The sequence below is a fragment of the Labrus mixtus genome, chromosome 1 (genome assembly GCF_963584025.1).
Source record: "Labrus mixtus chromosome 1, fLabMix1.1, whole genome shotgun sequence".
Taxonomy (NCBI): domain Eukaryota; kingdom Metazoa; phylum Chordata; class Actinopteri; order Labriformes; family Labridae; genus Labrus; species Labrus mixtus.
In genome coordinates, this window is record NC_083612.1 from 11,146,676 (window position 1) to 11,168,706 (window position 22,031).

Sequence of the window (22,031 nt, forward strand, 5' to 3'; positions counted from 1 at the left end):
CTCTGCTTTGATTTCTGACTGACTTTAAGACGCTCTCCCACCGAGCGTCATGCATTGGCTGCTGGAGTATCAAAGCAGATTAACAGAGAGAGGGAAAAAAAAAAAAAAGAAAAGAGGAGGGGAGGAGGAAAATCAAAAAATCAAAATCACACCGCTGAGAAAATGTCTCCTCTACGGCTTTCATTTATCGAGTCCAAATATATTTGATAGTGGTTATTTTTACACAGACCTTAATCCTCTGCTCACCCTTCATGTGGAGGTAGATAATTATAGTAATCTGGTCGAAAGGAATTTAATTTTCTCCCTGTGAATCTGTGCAGTGGGATGGACTAAGTGCATTATGAAAAGAATGTATAATGTCCTATAATAGCAACAGTTGGCTAGCAAAATACATAGAGTGGAGCATTGCTAAGGTTCTACTATTGCTCTTTAGAAGACACTTACTACCTCTAGTGGCTTCAGAGGTGTATACTTTGAAGGCTTATTGAGTAACTCAGGCATACTAAACCTAAACCCAGAGTTTTTCATGTCACACGTTCTCTGTCTAAGCTGGCTAGTATAGATGGTAGATCGCAACCGTAACTCATGCTGCACAGAAGCCAAGCTCCAGCTGAGGTAAAGGGCACACCATGGATGTAGCCACTGTGATGTCACCCAGTGTTTCCCCTACCATACACCTCCCGCCACTCCAAAAGAAAGGCATAAATGTCCTTTATTTCTACACTTTATGTTATATCTGTGCATTTGTCACTGTCCTGTTCAGCCAATTAAGAAATACATTTCCAGAATGCTGGTACAGTTCACACCTTGTGATTGGGTTTGGCAGCCTACGTTCAGCACATTCATGCAGTAAATTTGCCTTGAGCCCGCCCCTTGATGACGGCGATTTCAGACACAAGACCAAACTCTCTGATGTTAGACTACAGGCTCAACAAACAGGCACGTCCGTCACATAGAGACAGTCAACTGCATTACTGAGATGTGAAAGCCGAGTTCTGCTTTCTGCATGTTACAAACAGACGAAGCTCTTCCCAGGAGTTCTCAAAGTTTTGGGATAAGAGGAGTCTGAGTCGGACTCTGTGTCTATCAATGTCAGATTACACACACTCACACACTTAAACGCTTTGCCAAACCTCCTTGGTAGCACGCTCCTCAGACCCCCCATAACCTGGCAGGGATAAAGTTCAAGAAGAGTAGTTGAAAAGTACCCATTGTTCTTTCTGCTCTATATAAGAAATAGGTGAAAATATTGCCTTTACAAGTAGGACAGCCTAATGGCACTCTCCTTACATCCCCTTCAAATAAAAAATCTTTTCCTACGTCTCGAGGCTTTGTGTCTTACGTTGGACATTTCTTTTGAAGATATTCTAAGTAGGAGACATTTCAGAGCCTCCCATTGTAGGCACACAGGAAAGCGCTTGTAATGTGCACGTTGCTCTTGTCCTGCCCTTGAGCAAGTCAGTGATTCCCCACTGACTCACTGCAGAGCTCAGGGGACGCGCTGTGTGAAGATGACCCATCACTCTGACCTCCCTGGAGGGAGCAAAGTAAAAAGAGAGTTTCACTGCAGGGATCAATAGGAGTATCATATCGTTATCACTTTATTCAAGTCGGTTAAGCGATTTGGGAAAGAAGGGTTTAGCCTGCATTTAATCCTTTGGCAAGATATGCAGCCTTCTACTGTACGCAATTCTTACTCTGTGTGTTGCTATTGCAGGATTAAATATAATCCTAATGGGAGTATATGTGTGTTCATTTCACAGTTTAAATTGTAATTAAGAGTTCCACCTTAGACCTTATTTTGCTGCAGAGTATTTATGTTTTAGAAGTTGAACAATATTAAAAAAAAAATCTTGTCTCCTTATGCTCCATTTACAAAGCAGAATGGCATATTAATTCATGTGAGTGCATTGTATTTCTTAGTGCATTTTTTAATGCTTTCTCTTGATGTTTGCATAAAAGCAATTATGCATGAACAGCCTACTTATATTCTCACAGGTGCACACTTATAGAAGCATAACTAGATGATTGGCTGCTGTATGCTTTTAGACTATATAGGCCAATTCATACGGTGAGGACCATTAACTACACAAAGGCTAGGTTTTCTTGCAGCTTTCATCTTTTTTTTTCTTCTTTTTTTTCTGTTCAAGGCAGCTTTTTTCAGACTCCAAACAAGATTATGAGAGCTGGAGCCCGGCCTCAGAGTCGATACACATCTGAACTCAACCTGGCGTCTCAGGCTTTGTAATCCATCACTGTTGCATCGAGACAGTAGCGTCCAGTTTTAAATTAAAGAAGCTCACCATTATATATTAATGCTAACAGTCAGGAGAAGTCAGGACGCCGCTCCAGGCATGGCGAGGAAAGACAGGAGGAGTTTCTCCTTTGCTTTTATTTATTTTTTTATTACTTCTACAACCCCCTTCAGCCCCCACCTCCTCTCCACCCTTCTCCCACTACCGCCTGCCCCCAGAAAAGCCAATGTTAGCTCAAGCCTGGGTGGGAAACTTTGTAACAACCAGTGAGAATATGCCACTATATAATCAGAAAAATGTCAAAGCTACGCCCTCCAAAACAAACACACGTGCAATGTCTCACTTATGGAGCAGGAGGAGACGGAAATAAAGCGTGAAGCAGATAATTGCAGTAATGGTTGCCATTGCTAACTCCCTTTCTCTGCCATTCTATTCTGTGACTATACCTTATTACCAGTACTAATACCAGTATTAGCTTGTGTGCACATGAAGGTATGTGGGCAAGTAGGGAAACAGGTCAGCCATCTAATCATTTCACTCACTTCAAATGTCATGAATGGCAGACTATTTCAGAGCTTCGACAGCCACAGATAACAGATCCCTTTCCATTTTTTTTAAAGAGCTAGGTTGCTGTCACAATGAAAAGCAAAATGAAAAAGAAAAAAATCAAATATAATTTCTAATCCTGCTTAGTACTGCTTGGTAATACTGCTTCATGTGATGTAGGGTTTTCTAAATACTAGAATTTTAAACTTCAATATGATACTAGTAAAAAATAAATGGAATCGAAACCCGTTTTCTTGCTGACACGTTGTGAATTTTATTCCTGCAATTCAGACTGTGTAGTCTTTGGATAGATTCATTCGTACCCTACACACCTGTCTTTTGAAGTAGATGGTTTTTATTTTAAAGCTTCAGTACGTTTCGATATGAGCGATCATCAAAATATCTTAAATTGTATCTTTTTAAACCATGTGGTGTTGAAAAAGTATCAAGGTATTGGACATTTTTGTCAACTTCAGTGACTCAACCATCCGACACATAATATTTGATGAAATGCTGTGTGATAAAACGCTATTCTACAAGCTGGCTAGCTTCATCCATTAACTGCAGATTTTAGTCCTCACAGACTAGTTGCATTGTGAAATACATTTCTGTAGATATTTATTAAGCACATTTTCTTTAGCTAATGCAGCTGGTCAGTGATGATTACACGATTAACACATTATATATGAGATCATCAATCACCTGGTGATTAACCACTGAGCACCACCTACAAATCACTTAGCCAGGACAGGAACGACTTTTAATTATTAAAGTCTGGTCTCGATCCACCTCTGAAGAATATCTCAGTCGGCACAGTCAATGTGTGTAACGTGTTGTGCACTCCCCGTTATTTCACTAAGTTAAGGTTTTTTCAGACTGTAAAACTTCACAGGTTATTCCTGAAGTCCTTTACATTGTTCTAAAAGGTGGAGTGGCGTAGAAAATGATGTTAAAAGTAGACACATTTTTACTTTTTAGGACGGCTCGCATTCAAACCCACAGCTGTTGAAGGGAGTTGCCACCGCAGTAGGGGCGGCTTGTCAACTTTTGTTTTTCTCCCCAGATCAGTCAATACTTTATCGTTTCACTAGTTTGTATTTGGATTGGATTCGGTGAAGAATAATCTTCCGACATCTTTTCACTCTTGCTGTACCTGTTTGCATGTATTGATTTGAAAAGCTTGTGGGTGTGTTGGAGTATTTATTTTATTTATTTCTGCTGTAACTTCTGCTCAAGTATAAATACAATCTTCAAATAACTGAAAAAAAAAACCAAACCTTTTCAAAGCTTTCCAGGCACTTTCACAATAAACACAGCCAAAGCTCCAACCATTGTAGAAATGAACAAAAACACATGTCACAATAATTACACATCACATACACCTTTAAATTGTTTTTTTCACACATGTAATCTTTGTTGATAGCATGTACATTTTACAGTGTCGACACAGGGATTAAAGACTTGATACATGGTTTTAGCATCACACGCTTAGTGCTGTATGTATGTGTTAATGACTTCTCACATACTGATAGTCTTAGGGGCAGAATCCAGAGGGCAGATTTCCAGTGAGAGACAGAGGCACTCTGGTGGGCAGCAATCTTAAACAAAAGAACAAAAGACTGCACCACGTATGGTGCCATCTGTTGTCAGTATCCCGTCACCCCAACGTGAGCAACAAAAGCTCAGGAGAGAACCGCCTCCAACTTCTTGCTATTCAGTCAATTTGCAAACTAGAATGGCCAGAATTCATTGGCAAATAGCTGTGACTGAACAGGGGACACTCCAGTGAACTAATCCCTTCGAGCACTCTGCATTTTGCAGGGAGCGGCAACCTGCCAACACTGGCCATTGAAGCTACATAGCTATTGTGTCGTTTTTTAATGCAGCACTGTTGTCTTTCTCTATATGAACAATGAATGGCAAGTATTTTGGCCTTTTGGAGGTATTACCAACACGCCAGTGATAGGCCACAGGAGGGCAGAAATATAAATGGCTTCTACAAATTGCATTCTAAACTAGTTTTTATCCCCAACCGTAAAAATGTGAAATTCACGTGTGATATCATTAAAACATGACTCCCTGGCCCACTCTCTACAGCCTGTGAACCTGAAAGAAATCACTTTTAATATGTTAACACATTTGGAAAGAGCAGAGGCCCACTGATGAGGCATAAAATGTAACAGGAGCATCACGGTGGTTGTGGAACCTTTTTTTTTTTTTTTGTTTAATTAAATATTTAATAATTAACCTTTCAAAACAAGATGAGTGTCACAAGTTCGTTCAGAATCTTACGCTGGCAGTGCAACGTTGGCGCACAGCTGCTTGCTCACCTACTTGACGCATCACACAAGTCCTCAGCTAAAGCAGGGATCTGTTTAACTAGTGTAGGAAGGCAGCGTATGGGGTCTGTGCAGCTCATTATTCTGCCTCTGCTGCTGGCTGTGTGTACTCACCTCCCTAAGCCTGAGCTGCCACCTGCTTTATGCAATGAATGTGTTTTCACAGTTTTCCAATCACCAAAACAGAACAGGTTTTTGCAGTGAGAGCATTAGTCATTATCTGTGTAACCAATTACTAATATTTCCCCCCCCCCCATGCAAACAGATTTCCCCGTTGCAGCGTTTCAGTCCAACTATAGCCTCCACTCTGCCGTGATAACCTTCAACACTGCAGGATTGGACGATCTTGCAGATCTCTTTTTAGGAAACGCAGTGATAGGAGCAGATTGGTGAGCTACACAAGTGACACGAATACTAAGAGCGCCCTCGCATTCAGTCAGTCTGCCACCCAGGGCATCCTGTCTTAATCCCTTTGCAGAGAGCAGACAGAGCTTTGGCAGAGCAGAGTGCATTTGAACATGGAGGTCCCTGCAGATTATTTAGCCCATGCAATTATCATAATGGAGGCAGCATAAGGTAATACGTGAACAGGAATTGAATTATCACTTGAAAGGTGTCTCCTTACCCTCCCGCTCTCCCTCTCTCCGGTATTGGCACAAGATAGCAACCTTCCTCTGCTTACCTTGAAATTAAAGCACATGAAATAGCATGCAGGAACTCTACACTTCTATAATGTGATAATGTTTAACACCATAACACAAGAGGTAATACAAGTGCTTTTCCTTTAAAAAACTAAATGTTGCACCCAGGCCTGCTTTGACGCTAGCTAAACCTACTCAACATACTTAAAAAAACCAAATCCCAACTCCCACAGATGTTTGCAAATAGCACATTGATTGAAAGTGCTTTATAAATGAATGTATTTGTAAATCATTATTATGTTATCTCTTAAAAATACATGCTTATCAAAAATACATTAGGTCATAGTGCTGCAATGTGTTTTATTTAGTAATCATTTCACTTAAAACCTTTACTTCAAGGGCTTTTACAGCCCATTTTTTTATCGTTTAAAAGTGCAATATGCTAATTTCAATCCAGTAGGTGACGCACTGTAGCACCTGTCTCTCAGACCAAAACATAACCCACTCATCACAGCGTCGAGTGCAGCTATTTGTAGGACTGATCTCTATTCTAAAATATGCAACCCAAAGATGATTCAGTTCTTATTTATTAAAAGTATTTTAGACCAAACAAAGTACTCCCTGCAGTTTGAAATGTCTGTAGGTTCTCCTTAATTTCTACACTTGCAACAAAACTCCGCCGATACATACAGCACCTCTGAATTTTTGAATTGCATTTACTTTGTTAATACCTGAGGGGAAATTCTGTTTTTACCCTCTGTTATTGAGAGACATGCTTCTCACACACGTAGGCCTAAAATACACACATGCACAAACAGGACCTGTGGTCATGCATTAGTGGAGAGATGTCAGAGTGGGGCTGCTACACAGGGAGTACACCAGAGTGGTTAGGTTTTCCGTGCCTTGCTCAAGGGCACCTCTGCAGTGCTCGGGAAGTTCCCTGGCACCTCTCCAGCTACCAGACCAACTTCCATATTACGGTCCGCATCGGGACTTGAACAATTAGAGGTGAAAAAAAAGCAATCACGTCCTCCTCATCATCAGGGACTTGAACCGGCGACCCTTTGGTTCCCAACCCAAGTCCATACGGACTGAGCTACTGCCGCCCAATTTAATCCCCCATGTGGTTGTAGGGCTAACGGTTGGTAATGGAGGGATAAAAAAAACGCATGTAAGAAACTTGATGATCCTCTGAGATAAAATAAACAAGCCGAATGAGTGGTCGTCCAGTCAGTGTGAACACAGCGCTGAGAACAACAAACCCAGAGGAAGTTTGACTTCAATGTCCTTTTTTTTTCACTTATGACTCAAACATGTACTCAGGTAGGATATATTCTACTGTATTAATGTTTAACATGTTGCATATTTAACTGTTAAACAACTTACCACAAGTGAGTCAAAGTGTGATGGCCATTTCCAAGCCATTCATTAAACAAGAGCAAACAAAGTAGAGTTGACAGAATTCATAGTAAAGATTGGAATGGTCATGGTGTGGGTTAAATGGGCTGGATGGTTGATAATAACGTTACATTTCTCACCAGGAACAAGGGATTCATTAACGGTAATGTCTATTGTATTGCTTTCAAACGTCACACTGTAGCTTATTGCCTTATCGCAAATGAAAATGTGTCTATAGGTTTGATTGTCTGAATGAACATAACTCCAGATGGCAGTTTGATTGCTTTCAATTTTGCCTCTCTTTTTAATTTAATCTAATTCCATCGCAGGCTGGAGGAAAATGAGGCCTGGTCATCTAAAATTGTGATGATTTTCAATAATATGATCGTACCATCTGGGAGCGCTGCTGCCCCGAGGGGACGGAAGAGGTCAAGCTCAGTGTCGGCGGGTCAACCGTACCATCTCTTTTCTCACGGCCCATGATGAGGAGGAAGTGATTGCTGTCTTTCCTCCTCTAATTGTCAAAGATCATAATTGATCCATTTTCTTTTCATCCTCAAGCTCAGCAGAAGAATCAGAATAATTTGGGAAATAAATGACCAGGAATACTTTGTGTAAAATGGCTGTGGGGATTCTTAATGGTTGAGGAAAATGGACTAATGTGCGAGTTTTATAAATATTCTTTATGAGGCTTTAAACCTTTGGAATATAAACCATGTCAACCCTTAAACTTTATCAATATATTTTTAAACTAACATTAAATGAAACGACCCTTTGTAAAAATGAAAATGAACACTTAGACAGGGCAGAGATCACCGAGTATTTATGGCCGACTCTGCAATTCCATAAAGCTTTTTCAGCCCCTTCGAGCTCATTGTTTCCAATCTTATAGCAAGCAAACAGTATTTGCTGTATGCTTGGGTCAATATATCAGTCAGCTTGTTTTTGTGCCCCCTAGTGTCCAAAGAAATCGATAAACGCAGCTTTAAAATTAAAAAGACCCAATGGAGCCATTCTTTGAGCGCATTGAGAGAAATCCAATTACATTGTTCGCGTACAATGTTCTATTGAACTGGAGAAAATGACTCGGAAATTGCATAAAATGTAGCATGTGAAATCTAAACACATACTCTCACTCGTGTCCTTGCAGTTGTCATAGCATTATGTACCCTATAGCTGAGATCCATTCCACCTAACACTGACGCCCTTGGCAGCCATCCATTCATGAAGCACTTTATCTTCACAGAGATGAGAGAAAACACTCCGGCATAGCATGACCTCGCTTAAACGTTTGTTTTTCCCCCCCCCGTGCAGACGCCTTTCAACATGGCGTGATAGAACGTTTCATGGCTTGTGTCTCCTGTACAATCAGGATATGTTACCTTGCATCTACTGAAAAATGAAATAGTGCGGCTCCACACTGTTCAATTTCAGCAATTTTTGCCAGGATGCCCATAGTACATTCATTACCTTGAAGATGAAATATTGTGGCTGCCGTCACTTGAGCCTGAATGATGGCATCGAGGCCAGAGAAATTATTTAAATTTGGTTTCATTCAGAGATGAAATTATGTTTCTCCATTTTTCGTTGGGTATGCCAGTGTCACAGGGAGTAGCTAAAGAAATAAACACACACACAAAAGATGGTTTGCGTCATCTTTTCATCTCTTTTTTTTTTCCCTGTGTGTGACCTACACCACTGAGCACTGCAGCAGCAGCAGCCTGTCATTCTTCTCACAGAGGAGAGCCGAGCTAAGAGAGGCCACGCTGCCAACACACCTTGTTACAAACACTCACTAAATGTGACTTCTGCCAAAAGCCTTTTGTTTCAAACGCATCTTTTCTACAACAACGCTCCCAACCACACCACATGATACAAAGTCAAAGCAAATAGGAATATATTTCAGGTGTTAACAGCTAGAGGAGATGACAGACGTGATCACACAATCACTTCTAACATGACAATATACCGAGTGAGGCTGCAAATTACTTCTTTTCATCAACAAAGAATATGAATCATTTTTCAACCTTAAAGCATATACATATATTTTTTAAAGGAAATCACTATTTCACAGACCCCAAAGTTATGCCTATCTGACAAAAAAAATATGAAAAAGAATATTAAATTATTTTTAACCTAGTTGGCAAGCACAGCGCTACACCGGGGCTAAGGGACGCTATAGCCTCATCACAAATCTGTCTAGTCCCGGTTAAGCCCCCTCACGTATGTCTGCTATTATTTAAAGACAAAAAAAAAGAGAGAACTTAAAAAGTAACTATGCATTCATGAAAATTTACTTTTCATAGCACCCCAAATTATTAGTAAAGCTCCACCTCAGCACTGGGAGAAAGAAAATCCTGGCACCGTCCCCGTTAGTTGGTGATTTTTTTTGGTTGATAAATCTTTGCAGTTATTTTATTGAGAGATGCAGAGTAGTACTCTTATCATCCTGATTTTACCTTAGCTACAGGCACAGTTTAAAATTGGCTGCAACAAGCACGTCTGTGACTACTAAAAAATATATATATTTCAGACAACACCTTCACAAAGAGCCTAAGAAGAGGAAAAAAAAAACACTTTGTTTTAGCTGTTCTGGGGCTCGTCCGGTCAACAAAAAAAAGGCCATCATTCCTGTTCCCGTTAAAAGAATAGACTTCAGCTGATAAGTCAGCAGCAACCAACAGCCACCGAGATTTATTTCCCTCACACCAGCACTCTGCGCACTGAGGCCAAGATGGGGGAGGGGAATTGCCTTTTTTGTTTTTTTCAGGTGTAGCAGAGCCGGAGAGAGTGAGGCCCGCTCCCCGACTGCATGTCAGAATGAGACAGTGGCAGCGGTGGCCGCTGGTTATGATGTGCCCAAGTGCAAGATTTTAACACTGCCACCCCCTGATACCCCCCCGAGACACACGCTTACACGCATGCAATCATGCTCACTCAGTGCAACAAAGAGGTTGCATTTTTTAAGTGTTGTATTTAAAGTCTTAGTTTTTCTTGGTGCAAAACAAAAGGGAGTTCACAGGCATGGAATCAAATTACAGACGTAACAAATGAAGTAATTATGGTTCAGATGTTTACATACATGTAGACTGCTAATGAGGTAATGACTAAAGAGCACAACAAAAGTCCAGCATACAGCCTGCACATACAAATTCAGGTTTTTTAATCAAAGCACACACTGTAATGTAAGCCCACTCTATGGCAATGCAGCTGTTTATTGAACAGATTATTTTCTTCATCATTGTAATTATAGTGCAGCATGAAAGTTCATTCATCCTACCAGGCCACAAATAACAATTTCCTCAATGCAAGACTGCTGTTTATTAGAATGAAAAATGACATTGTACTTGATAGTTTAATCAGCTTTTGTCTGAGCCGCATTACCTTCTGTTTCATTAACAATTCATTAACCGTTTTTATCATGAAGACGATTGTGTTCTTAATAATATTACATTACCAATTGTACCGCCAAAGGTGACATGTTAAAAAGCCATTTTTTTTAAACGCTCAACAGTCAATAAACCCAAAAATATCTGTTTTAATATCACATTTGACAAAGTGAAATAGAACCAATAAAATCAAGTCACGTTTGAGAAGCTGGAGCTTCACACAATGTTCTGCATTTTATAATTAAATTATTTAACTATAAGCTTCATTTCGATATTCTCCAAACCATCTATCATTATCTCCAGGATGTCACGACTCTAGGATTTTCTGTTGGCTCAACATACCCTACAAAAATGCCAAACAATCACTCGATCCTTTAATCAAGCAGTGAGTGTGTATTAGCACCATTATTCCATATGAAAACATGAATAGGCCACAGCATTGCTCTTTACGTATTAATTGTGTGAAAGTTAACTGCAGTTTCCAGCTGTATGGGAATATTTTTTTTTTTGGTGTTTAGTGCCTTTATTGTAGAGATGTGACAGTGGGTAGGGTTGTAAATCAGGGGGGAATGACATGCTGGAAAGGAGCCACAAGTGGGATTTGAACCCGAGCTGCCCGCTTGGAAGACTATGGCCTCAGTACATGGAGCGCACTATCCACTGCGATATCGGCTCCCCATATATGGGAATAATATTGAGTTTACACTGATGTATGATGTATGTTGAACATCAGTATGGGCCGATATTAACCCTGTTCACAAACATCAACCGGTTAGTCTATGTGTATCTTTCGTGTCACATCAATTACATGCTAGCAAGCTTGTAAACCTAACTGCTGATTCAGAGAAGAAGCCACTTGTTGGACAAACGCTGATTTGTTTTTCAGAGTCAAACACAAAAAGAAAGTGTCGACATTGTGGGCGTCTCTGTGAAATATCAGTGACATGCAGTTTGTAAGTCATGTTCCTGTGACATTTTAAGAGGAACAACTAACAACTATTTAAATGCATCCCACAATATATCTTATTTGAACAGGCTAAATGCACACAAAGAATTACAAAGGAGTAAAAGAAAAAACATCAGAATCAGCAAACTTGTTATTTTCAATAAAGCGGCAGCATTAAAGTGGCCATGTGGGAAGTAGGGAAATTGAGAGATTAACCATTTTAATAATCTAGAATTACAATCTAGAAACCCACCACAGTCTTATCCTTTGACGGACTTTCTTGCCTTGTGATGTCTGATAGGTATAGAAGTGGTCCCTATCCATTGTCTACACTGTAGATGCGTATGCATGAATTAGCTCTCAGTGTGTGTGTCATTATGTCAAACACAGACACAACCAACCTGTTATCCATCTGTGTCTCTGAGCCCATATTGTGTCTCAGCAGACTTTGGAAGACCCAGATGGCCCGTGAGGTTACAACATCAGCACAAACGAGGTTAAAAAAAAAAAAAAAAAAAAAAGACATGCTACAAACGTATGCAAATGTAATGAATCAGTAATGTGTGAACTGAATTAGCGAGATGACATTCTGTTCATCACACAGCCCTCTTAGAGGCCACAGGCTTCTTTCTCTATTGTTTTGACAGGGATGCCAGATTTCATATCAGCCACTCTATCAATTTCACACTCATGGGATGAGCAGCAAATGGCTGAGATCAGTCAATTTCTAATAAACATGTGACTTTTGATGAGAGGCTTTTTCCAAACCCCAATTATTACAAAAAGTGTGACCTCTTTGTTTGCTGTTCTTTACAGGGACTTCACTGTTTAACATCGTCTTTAATTTAACTTAATGAGACTATGGACTTAGGGCTGATGTGGCTTAGTGGTAGAGTCGGCCGTCTCTCAACCCGAAGGTTAGGGGTTTGATCCCCAGCTCCTTAAGCCTGATGTCCGATGTGTTCTCAGGCAAGACACTTAACCCCAAGTTTTGTCCACTTCTGCGTTGGAGGCGTATAAATGTGTAAGAATGGGATTAGTAAATGCTGATGGACACTTTACATAGTAACCTCTGTCATCAGTGTGTGAATGAGAAAGCGCTTTGAGTAGTTGGAAGACAAGAAATACAAGCTCAAATTTATCATATACTTCTTCTTTTCAGGCGCTTATTAAGCAGTGAGTGTAAAATAGTACTAATTACTACTAGTTACTAATTTGCATATCAAGTCAAATTAATATTCAAAAGTTACTTTTGAAACACATGGACCAGGATGTAGATCTCAGTTTGTTCACTTGATTCTAACATATAATAGGAAATCCCCATTAACAGGCTAACTCATTTAGCATCGCAGTAATTTTAACTTGACGTTAAGTAAATGTGTATTTTTTAAAATAATTTACTTAACATTGTTAAGTCAAATAGATTTTTCCTTTAGTTGATGCCAAATTGGTTACAGTCTGTAACACTACAGCTGTGGAGCCTGACACTTGGGCTTTCTTCTTCTTTTGTTTGTATGGCGGTCAGAAAAATGTTCTATCACAACACCATCTGTTGGTGTTACCGTATTTTAACCAACCGCAGGGAACAAAAATTTAATTTGTTTTTTTTTGCAAGTTGCATGAATACTTAAATTTTTTTAAATAGTTAATGTCTCTCTGAATATTCGTAAATCATGACACAACCCTATAATAAGAATCTGGTGGCGCATATGAGATAGCCATGCTTTGTGCTTAACGTTACTGTCAGAAAATTGAAGTGAAAATTGAGATGTTGGACCTTTTGTCAATAGGCTGGAATAATGTTAATAAAACAGTTCAGTTTCATAGTCAGATCTCTGTGGAGAATATGCAAAATATGCCAACAAGCTTTGACAAATATTAAAATCAAAATGTGACTGCAAAACAAGCTGTTCAATAATGCAACATTCTTGTTTTGTTTCATCCTCAATGATGTATCATCCTCCTCAAATTGGACTTGTTTGGAGCAGTGTTGACATAGCCTTCTCATAATTATACCATGAGATTTTCAAATTGAGATTTTTTGTGTTTTTAGAGGTGTTCGTTTCTTGATAGATAAACCTTCTGTTATTCAGGCCTTTGTACTGTAAGTTGTTGAATGCCAAGTTTGTTTCTCTGTTGTTTGGGAATGTAAAAGCTAACACATTCTGCTAGTCGGAGGAGAACGTCATTGCTAGCGTTGCACAACACTGACAAGACTCTAATCTTCTGACATTGCAAGTTAAGTGCTCTGAAACACTCTGCTTTATACAACACTCTCCTTGCTATGCAGCCTCTGATTGAGACATATGTTACCCCAGCATTCCCCCCAACAAACTCATTATAACAAATGAATTTGGCAAATCACAGTGGTGTCAGACATAATGCCAGTGGATGCCGGTGCAGTAGCTGAAAATAACGAATGGTTGGGTGAGTTTTTTATTTGGCTGGCAGGAATTTTTAGATGTAAGCAGCTACCGCTTTCAGTGGCTATGATAACATGTGGAGTGATGGATAAATCAACACTGTGTTGTACCAGCAAAGGGTAAATATGATGTTTGATGTTAATTTTGTCTTTCAAAATATTTGCCATCCGTTTAAGTATAGAGGTTAAATGTATTCAAATTTCTAAAGTGAGAAATGCATATGGTCAAAACTATATACTGCTAGGGAGATCTACAACTCATTAGCTGTACATTTTCTGTAACGCTAATAATCTCTACTAGTGTGTCTGTCATGCTTGAAAATGAACTTCCTTTCTTTGGGTGGAAGCACAAGGTTGTTGTAATGCTGTAAATCAATCCAGACAAAATGTGTTCCTGCCAGTGAGGGGAGGAGGAGGAGGGGGGGGTGCTTCATTCGATCTGATTCCCCAGCAGAAGCTTGTCTCTCAGCAGCCTACATCACTGACAATGTTGCAGAGGGGCTGGTGCAAACCCAAGCCACATGTAGAATCATTTCTACTGATGAAGTCAGTTACTCTTCCTCCACGGAAAACATTTCCGCCTCAGTTAACAATTTTCACAGTTTAGAAAACACCTGTCATAATATACTCTGTCCTCTTGCTCTTAGGTTGACAGATAGAGATGATTAACGGATTACTTGAGCTGGAAGAGTTGAAAAGAGACAGAGAATACTTAAAACTAAGGACTCAAGGGGTGAGGGGAATACTCTTTGCGCTCAGCAAGAGTGCTTTGCTCTTGGCAAAGGCATTGAATGCACCCAAGACGGGTGTCTGCATTACTTAACATAAGAGCATGACCCAATGCTGCCATGTTTTATAACTTTACAGTATACATGGTATCTTTGATATGTAGTATCTATTGATTAATTTTTAGGTTACCGTCTTTGTGGCCAGAAAATAATGAGAGTTGACAGCAACACGTAAAAGCTGCTGTGTGGATGTGGGAGGTACAGGCTGTACTGTATGTGGATGAATGTCTTGGTCTATTTTTATCTTGAGCACACAAGCATATTCCTAGACACTTTGGCTGCATGAGCTAATCTAATATAATCTAAGATAACTGGGCAATGAGATTCTTGTTAGCCACTTGACTTGGGAACTAATGAATTGTGCTAAAGTTACGCAAGGACAATAACTGACCTCTTCTCACACTAGAATCACACAATGTCAGGGATTTTGACGTGATGATGAATTGGATTTTGATAAAAAAGTAAAAAGCAATGCTGTGACCAAAACAAGCATTAATCATGAATCAATAAATCAACAGGAAATGAATCACAGATCAAAAGTGTCAAAAAGAAGACAATATTTTGGTAATAAGTTGAGATAACCCTTATTGTGTTATCAGCAAGTACCATTAATCAGTGACTTTTTTGATAAATTGCTGTGTTTTACATCAAGATAAGCTATAGCATAATTAGGCAAGGATAGTTGATCTTTCTCTTTAATTGCCAGTGGAAGTTATTCATGGGTTAAATAACTATATGCCATGTCGATAGCAAGGGATTGTTCTCTGTACAAGTCTCTCATTGGCACTCAGAGGCATTGCAGAGGGTCATTCGCTGAGAGTAGTGCTTTGGTGTCAGGGACTTTTCTTGCCCTCAAAAAATAGGTCCAAATGACATCAGCAGATTGCACTACTTCTATAGGACTTCATGTATTTAATTCATCCAGGGTCAGGATTCCAATGAGTAAGTGGCTTATGAGGAAATCACAGGTCCTGCGCAACCGGGTAGCAGATGCTTATTTCTCATTTTTCATTTTCAGTCTCTAGAGTAGATGCATCAGCTTCTGTGAAGTCTGGAAATCTGGGACAATCCAGGGTTAGGGAGTTAACAAAAAGCTTGTTAAATTCCACAGATGGGCATTACTGACAATTAATTGAAGCTGTTAATTAATCTTGCTCTTGTTCTTTTGGCATCCTCTTGGATACTCTACTACAGATGCACATTTTGATTATCAATTAATCGCTTGATTATTATTGTGAAGTTGTGTCAATAATAATTACTAAAATGCTTAAAAAACTGCCATTCTTTAATTCCCAGAGCTCAAATTTTGATCTCCAAATGGTTTGTTTTATCTCACCAATAATCAAAGTGCCAAAAATATCCCATTTTACAATAATCCAAAATGTACAAAAGCAGCAGCTGGGCACAGTTGAGAAACTGACACAACCTTTTTTTTGCTTACCACCAACAATCCGTTGCTATTAGATACTAAATATTATTTTCCCTTTTTCTTCTTGTTGCAGAGAACACAACCAGCAGATGAACTATGAATGCTGAACACAATGATCTCCTCCCTCCAGCGCCAGACAATGAGAGGTCGTAGGCTGAAGGGGGCGCTGTCCAACCCCCTCTTTGTGCTGCTCTTGGCCCTTCAGATCCTGGTGGTGGCTGGGCTGGTTCGTGCTCAGACATGTCCTTCTGTTTGCTCATGCAGTAACCAGTTCAGTAAAGTCATATGCACCCGCCGCAGTCTACGGGATGTCCCCGATGGCATTTCCACCAACACTCGCTACCTGAACCTACAGGACAACCTAATCCAGGTCATCAAAGTAGACAGTTTCAAACATCTGCGCCATCTGGAGATACTCCAGCTGAGCAAGAATCACATCCGCAGCATTGAAATTGGCGCTTTTAATGGACTGGCCAGTCTTAACACCTTGGAGCTCTTTGATAATCGGCTCACGACAATCCCCAATGGCGCATTTGAGTACCTGTCCAAGCTGAAGGAATTGTGGCTACGGAACAACCCCATTGAAAGTATACCATCTTATGCCTTCAACCGAGTCCCCTCGCTTCGAAGGCTGGATCTAGGTGAGCTCAAACGTCTCTCCTATATTTCTGATGGGGCCTTCAAGGACTTGAGCAACTTGCGCTACCTGAATCTGGGAATGTGCAACCTCAAGGAGATCCCAAATATCTTACCTTTGGTCAGGCTTGAAGAGCTCGAAATGTCAGGAAACCTGATCACTGTTATCAAGCCCAGCTCCTTTACAGGATTAGCTAACCTCCAGAAGCTGTGGATGATGCATGCTCAGATCCAAACTATTGAGAGGAATTCTTTTGATGACCTTCAGTCACTTGTGGAGCTCAACCTGGCACACAACAATCTGACCTTTCTACCACATGACCTCTTCACCCCGTTGCATCGCCTAGAGCGGGTCCACCTTCACCACAACCCTTGGAACTGCAACTGTGATATCTTGTGGCTCAGCTGGTGGCTGAAGGAGGCAGTACCTGCCAACACCAGCTGCTGCGCCCGTTGTCATGCTCCTACAGCCTTTAAAGGTCGCTATATTGGGGAATTGGATCACAGCTACTTCCAATGTGATATTCCTGTCATCGTTGAACCACCAACTGACTTGAATGTGACTGAAGGCATGGGGGCAGAGCTTAAATGTCGTACAAGCTCACTGACATCCATCAGCTGGCTGACACCAAATGGTTCGTTGGTGACACACGGGGCTTATAAGGTGCGCTTATCTGTACTCAACGATGGGACACTGAACTTTACGACCGTCTCAATGCAGGACACTGGGACTTACACTTGTATGGTAAGCAACACAGCAGGCAACATTTCTGCCTCTGCTGTGCTTAATGTCACTTCTGTGGAAAACAGCGGGGTGACCTATTTTACCACAGTCACAGTGGAGACCATTGAGACCCCAGGAGATGATAGCCAAACGCCGCTTCCCCCATTTGGCTGGGTATCATCATCAACGACAAAAGGTACTCCTGTTTCCACAAGGACCACAGAGCGGACTTATACCATTCCAGTTCTTGATCTGGATGGCGAGGGAGCCCTCAATGGCCTGGATGAGGTGATGAAAACCACCAAGATTATCATTGGCTGCTTTGTGGCCATCACGCTTATGGCTGCTGTATTGCTGGTTATTTTCTACAAAATGAGGAAGCAGCATAACCAGCAGGATCCTGATGGGCCTGCCTCCTCCATGGAGGTTATCACTGTTGAAGAAGAGCTTGCAGGTGTCGCTGCCATGGAGAGACACCTATCTCTGCCCCCTCTAGAGCACTACAACCACTACAACACCTACAAGAGCACTTACCACCACCCTCCCATGCTCAGTACCATACACAGCTCAGCGACACAGGAACCTTTACTGATTCAAGCCTGCTCAAAAGACAATGTACAAGAGACCCAAATCTGATCTTGAATTTGACTTAATATACAGTATCAGCAGTTTCATACTTGGAGTACAATGGACCAAAACATGAAAATAAAATAAATCAAAGTGACATTGACTTGACACAGTTGATGTCGATAATGTCGATAATACAGCATTTGGCAAAGGGACGACATATGATACTTTAACAAGTGTCTTTACAAAAACAAAGATTATTTATTAAAAGTATGTCTAGTGGCTAAATGAAGAAAAACAATTTGTGATAGCTTTTTAGCTCATTTTATTTCTCTCTATCTGTGTAATACTGCACAAGGGAAAGAATGGTTTACTAAAGGGTAATATAGAATGCATCACATGCAGCTCAAGTGAAACTACAGAAGTAATTGACCTAACACAAAAATCAATGCAATGCTTTTATTATAATTATTTTTCTTAAAGATAATACTCTGTTGAAAGGCATTGCTGTATTATTTATCAACATTTATATGCTTTTTGCTGGAAAAAAATCCTGTCCTTTTTGGGCAGAGGTTTATGAAAAACAAAAAACACAAATTGGGTTTGTTCTCATTGCCATCTTATTCTAGCTGTCATTCAACCCAAATGAGATCTTTTAATGACACTGCTCTGGATGATATCGCAGTGAAGCCAGCATGCCTGAGGAGCAAAGCAGCCAAATGAGCAAATGTGCATTTCCCCTGTGGCTCCTAAACAGCCATACATCCCTCTTTTTAATTAAGACTAAGTTCTTGCTTCCACTCCTCCTACCTACCCTATACTCTTCTGCCTTTACTGCTTCTCTCCTTCTCCTCCTCTGTCTCTGAACCCTCCATCATCCTTGTCTACTGTCCCTCTGCTTTATCCCCACTCTCCTTTTCTTGCGTGTCCTCCCTGTGTCTTTGATTGCCTCCTTGTCACTTAGCTCGGGCACGTTCCTCACCCCTCGCCATGTCTCATTTGTCTCGCTTTATCCGCCGGCATGTGCCGCACGACTACAGAATATTGCTTGAGAAAATGAAGGGGAGCATAAGGCTGCGGTCCGTAGCCTCCCTGTTAACCCAGTAATGATCTACGTCCACTCAGTGTCGCGTTACCTTGCCATCACCCCAGGGTCACACGGGCTTGGTCGCTGATAGTCCATCTGTTATACAGATAAAGAGGCAAATGAGGCTGCTTTGTAATGTAGTGTGACCCTGTCAGGCTAACACAGACAGGGCTAACATAGCCAGTGAAGCAGTGAGGATCCTGCAACAAAATAAGGGGAGATGGGTTATAGCTCATTAATCTGTATCAGCAGTTCATTTGCAGACTAACAGAGGAAAGCTGATAACAAAACAGCGTGAGACTTTTCCACTCTCCGTGTGCCTAACATCTAACAGGGGATAGAGGCCTTTGATATTGAAGCGACCCCTGCACAGTCTCATTTTTGTCAGAGAAAACACACACACTTTGATGTTGAATCATTTATAGGCCATCAAAAAATTGTCTCTCCTGTAGTCTGTTTACGCTCTGCTTTTTCATTTAGTCCTTTCAAAGAGGGAGGCTTAAGGAAGGGGGAGGCAAGGATGAAAAGTGAAGAACAGTGGGTGAGGAGGGGGAGGGGGAGGGGGCGCAGCCAGGCTCACAACGGTCATGAGGGGTCTTCAAACAGAGATATTGCAGATATGAAGGCAGAGGAGTGAAAAAAAAGATAAGGAATAAGGAGGCAAAACTAGCCATCAGACTGTCGCCATGGAAACAGTGACCTTGTGCAGAAAGTAAGAAGAGGTAGATATGCCTGTCGCTTTGGTGTCTGTGCAACAGGCATTTTTAATTTCCCATAGGCGATTTCACAAATGTGGACCTTTATCAAAAACACTCTCATGTGGAATGTATAGAAACAAGGGTTTTGATGAAACTGGACAGAAGAATGACGTCACCTTTGCGGAGCAGCGCACTGTTTCAGTTGCTTAAATGAAATAAATCACCACATGGACTGAAACATTTTGTAATTTTACTGTCCAGTAGTTCTCCTCGCCTTATTGATTTCCATCTCTGTGAAGACAGCCGCCATAGCTTTTAGCACGAGCACATTCGAGCGTTGTCACACACAAAATTGTACTCCTGTTCTTCTTCTCTCAAATGTACTTTTTTCATTTTGTACAATGAAAAATAGCGGGGTGAGCAAAGACGGTCAAAGCAAAACATACAAAATATAACAGTGATCATGAAAGACAAGGCTGTAAGTGGAGCAGCAACAACTGACAGAAACGTTTCGAGCGTATGCCTGTCACTGAATGACTTGAATGACGAGAATATCAATGGTGACTTTAATGAGTAAACCATTCTTTCCCTTTCCACTACTTTTTCAATGCTCAATTCCTTTTCAATGCTTTTGGTGGCTTAATGATTCAATGTTGATGCTGGCTACAGTGGAAAAAAAGGTTGAGATTTTTTATATATATATATATATATTTGGGGATGAGGCCTGTGAGTTGATTCAGAATGAATGGAATATCTCTGTTTTGGTATTGAGCAGGATGGCTTTATTTGGGCGAGATATTTGAATGCCAGAATGAAATTAAGATGGAGCTGCGGGAGGTGGGACTTGAAATACCAGCAGAGTGAGCTTGATTTTCGTGCAAAAACCCGAAGCCAAGGTGATCAAATTCTTGTGTGTTATTCTGCCAACTGTCTATGTATGGGGGAGGTGGGGTGGGGAGGGTTACTGTATGTGGGGAACATCCTCTCTCATTTTTGGAGAGAATAATCATCAAATGGATAAATTTCTACAAAAAAAAATATTTTCAAAAACATAATGCAAAAAAAAAAAATCTTCAGATCATAATTTTACATGTGCTTCAATTGTTAAAAAAAAAGATGAAAAACAAAAAACAAAAAAGAAGAAAAAAAAAACACAAGAGACTGTGCTTGTAAGGAGTCCAACTAATTTCTCTGAGGATGATGTTCAAATATTGATACCTGAGATTGTAGTTCATACTGTACATGAATACAAATAAAAATTGCAATTCTTTTTTTCCATTAGATTTAATAGAATGGTTTATTCACAGAGGTGTTGTCACAGTTTTATCATCTTTGTCCTGTTTGCACATGCATAGAAATATTCAAAGAAAAGAGGATTACTAAGCATCTCCCTGAATGCTGAACTGAGAGGAACACGCTGTGAAGAAATGCACTGTCGCTTATTTTATGAGGTCAGAGGAGGGAAGTGGATCTCTATAAGAGGAAAAGGAAGTGATCTTTTTGTATTAAACACGGGAAGCTGGATTCTTTTATCGCATTTGAATCACTCCATCTGTCTGAGAGAATCATTTGATTCATTCGGCTGCAATCCTGAGAATTTTAATAACCAACTGCACAAAAAACCCCGTCTCCACTGACTACATACGATGAACAAAGAGCCTCACAGAACATTGGAGAGAATTGTTGAAGGCAGAAAATGACAAGTCTAATAGAGGACACAATCCAAATTTCAAAATGTATTAAATATTGAATCAATTTAACTAGCCATGCCCAGATTGCAGTTTCTTTGGCCGATTCCCATTTCCAATTTCTAAGGCCTGACTTCAAGGCCGATTCGGATTTTGTCTGATTCTGTTTTTCTTTCTTAAAATAATCACAATTGACAGAAGAAAAACAAACATTTCTCGTAAATTTACTGTAATATAAATAAAAAAGTGAATTAAGTAAGCTAACTGGTTATTAAACAAATATTCAATATTCATTTATTTAATGTTTATTAATCAAAACTGCACCAGGTTACATGACCATCTCTCATTATCAGGAAAGGCCATGTGGATTGTTGAAAAAGTCATGGTGTCATCTCACACTGCACGACTGAATTGGTCACAATTTGTGTGCTCACACTGTACGGCCGGATTCTTGAGCTCAACCTCATGAGAGCTCAAA

The 22,031-nt window shown here is 40.3% G+C and overlaps 2 protein-coding genes across 2 annotated transcripts in view; both read left to right on the forward strand.

Annotated features, from left to right (window-relative positions):
- Window positions 1-21,148, forward strand: part of lrrc4cb (leucine rich repeat containing 4C, genome duplicate b) — a 51,831-nt gene extending 30,683 nt beyond the window's left edge. Inside the window, exon 2 of the mRNA XM_061062875.1 lies at window positions 16,227-21,148. Coding sequence (XP_060918858.1) covers window positions 16,254-18,149 — 1,896 coding nt within the window. The 5' untranslated portion in view covers window positions 16,227-16,253 and the 3' untranslated portion in view covers window positions 18,150-21,148. The remainder of the gene's footprint in view (window positions 1-16,226) is intronic.
- Window positions 1-22,031, forward strand: part of traf6 (TNF receptor-associated factor 6) — a 400,050-nt gene that overhangs the window by 228,392 nt on the left and 149,627 nt on the right. The window lies entirely within an intron of this gene.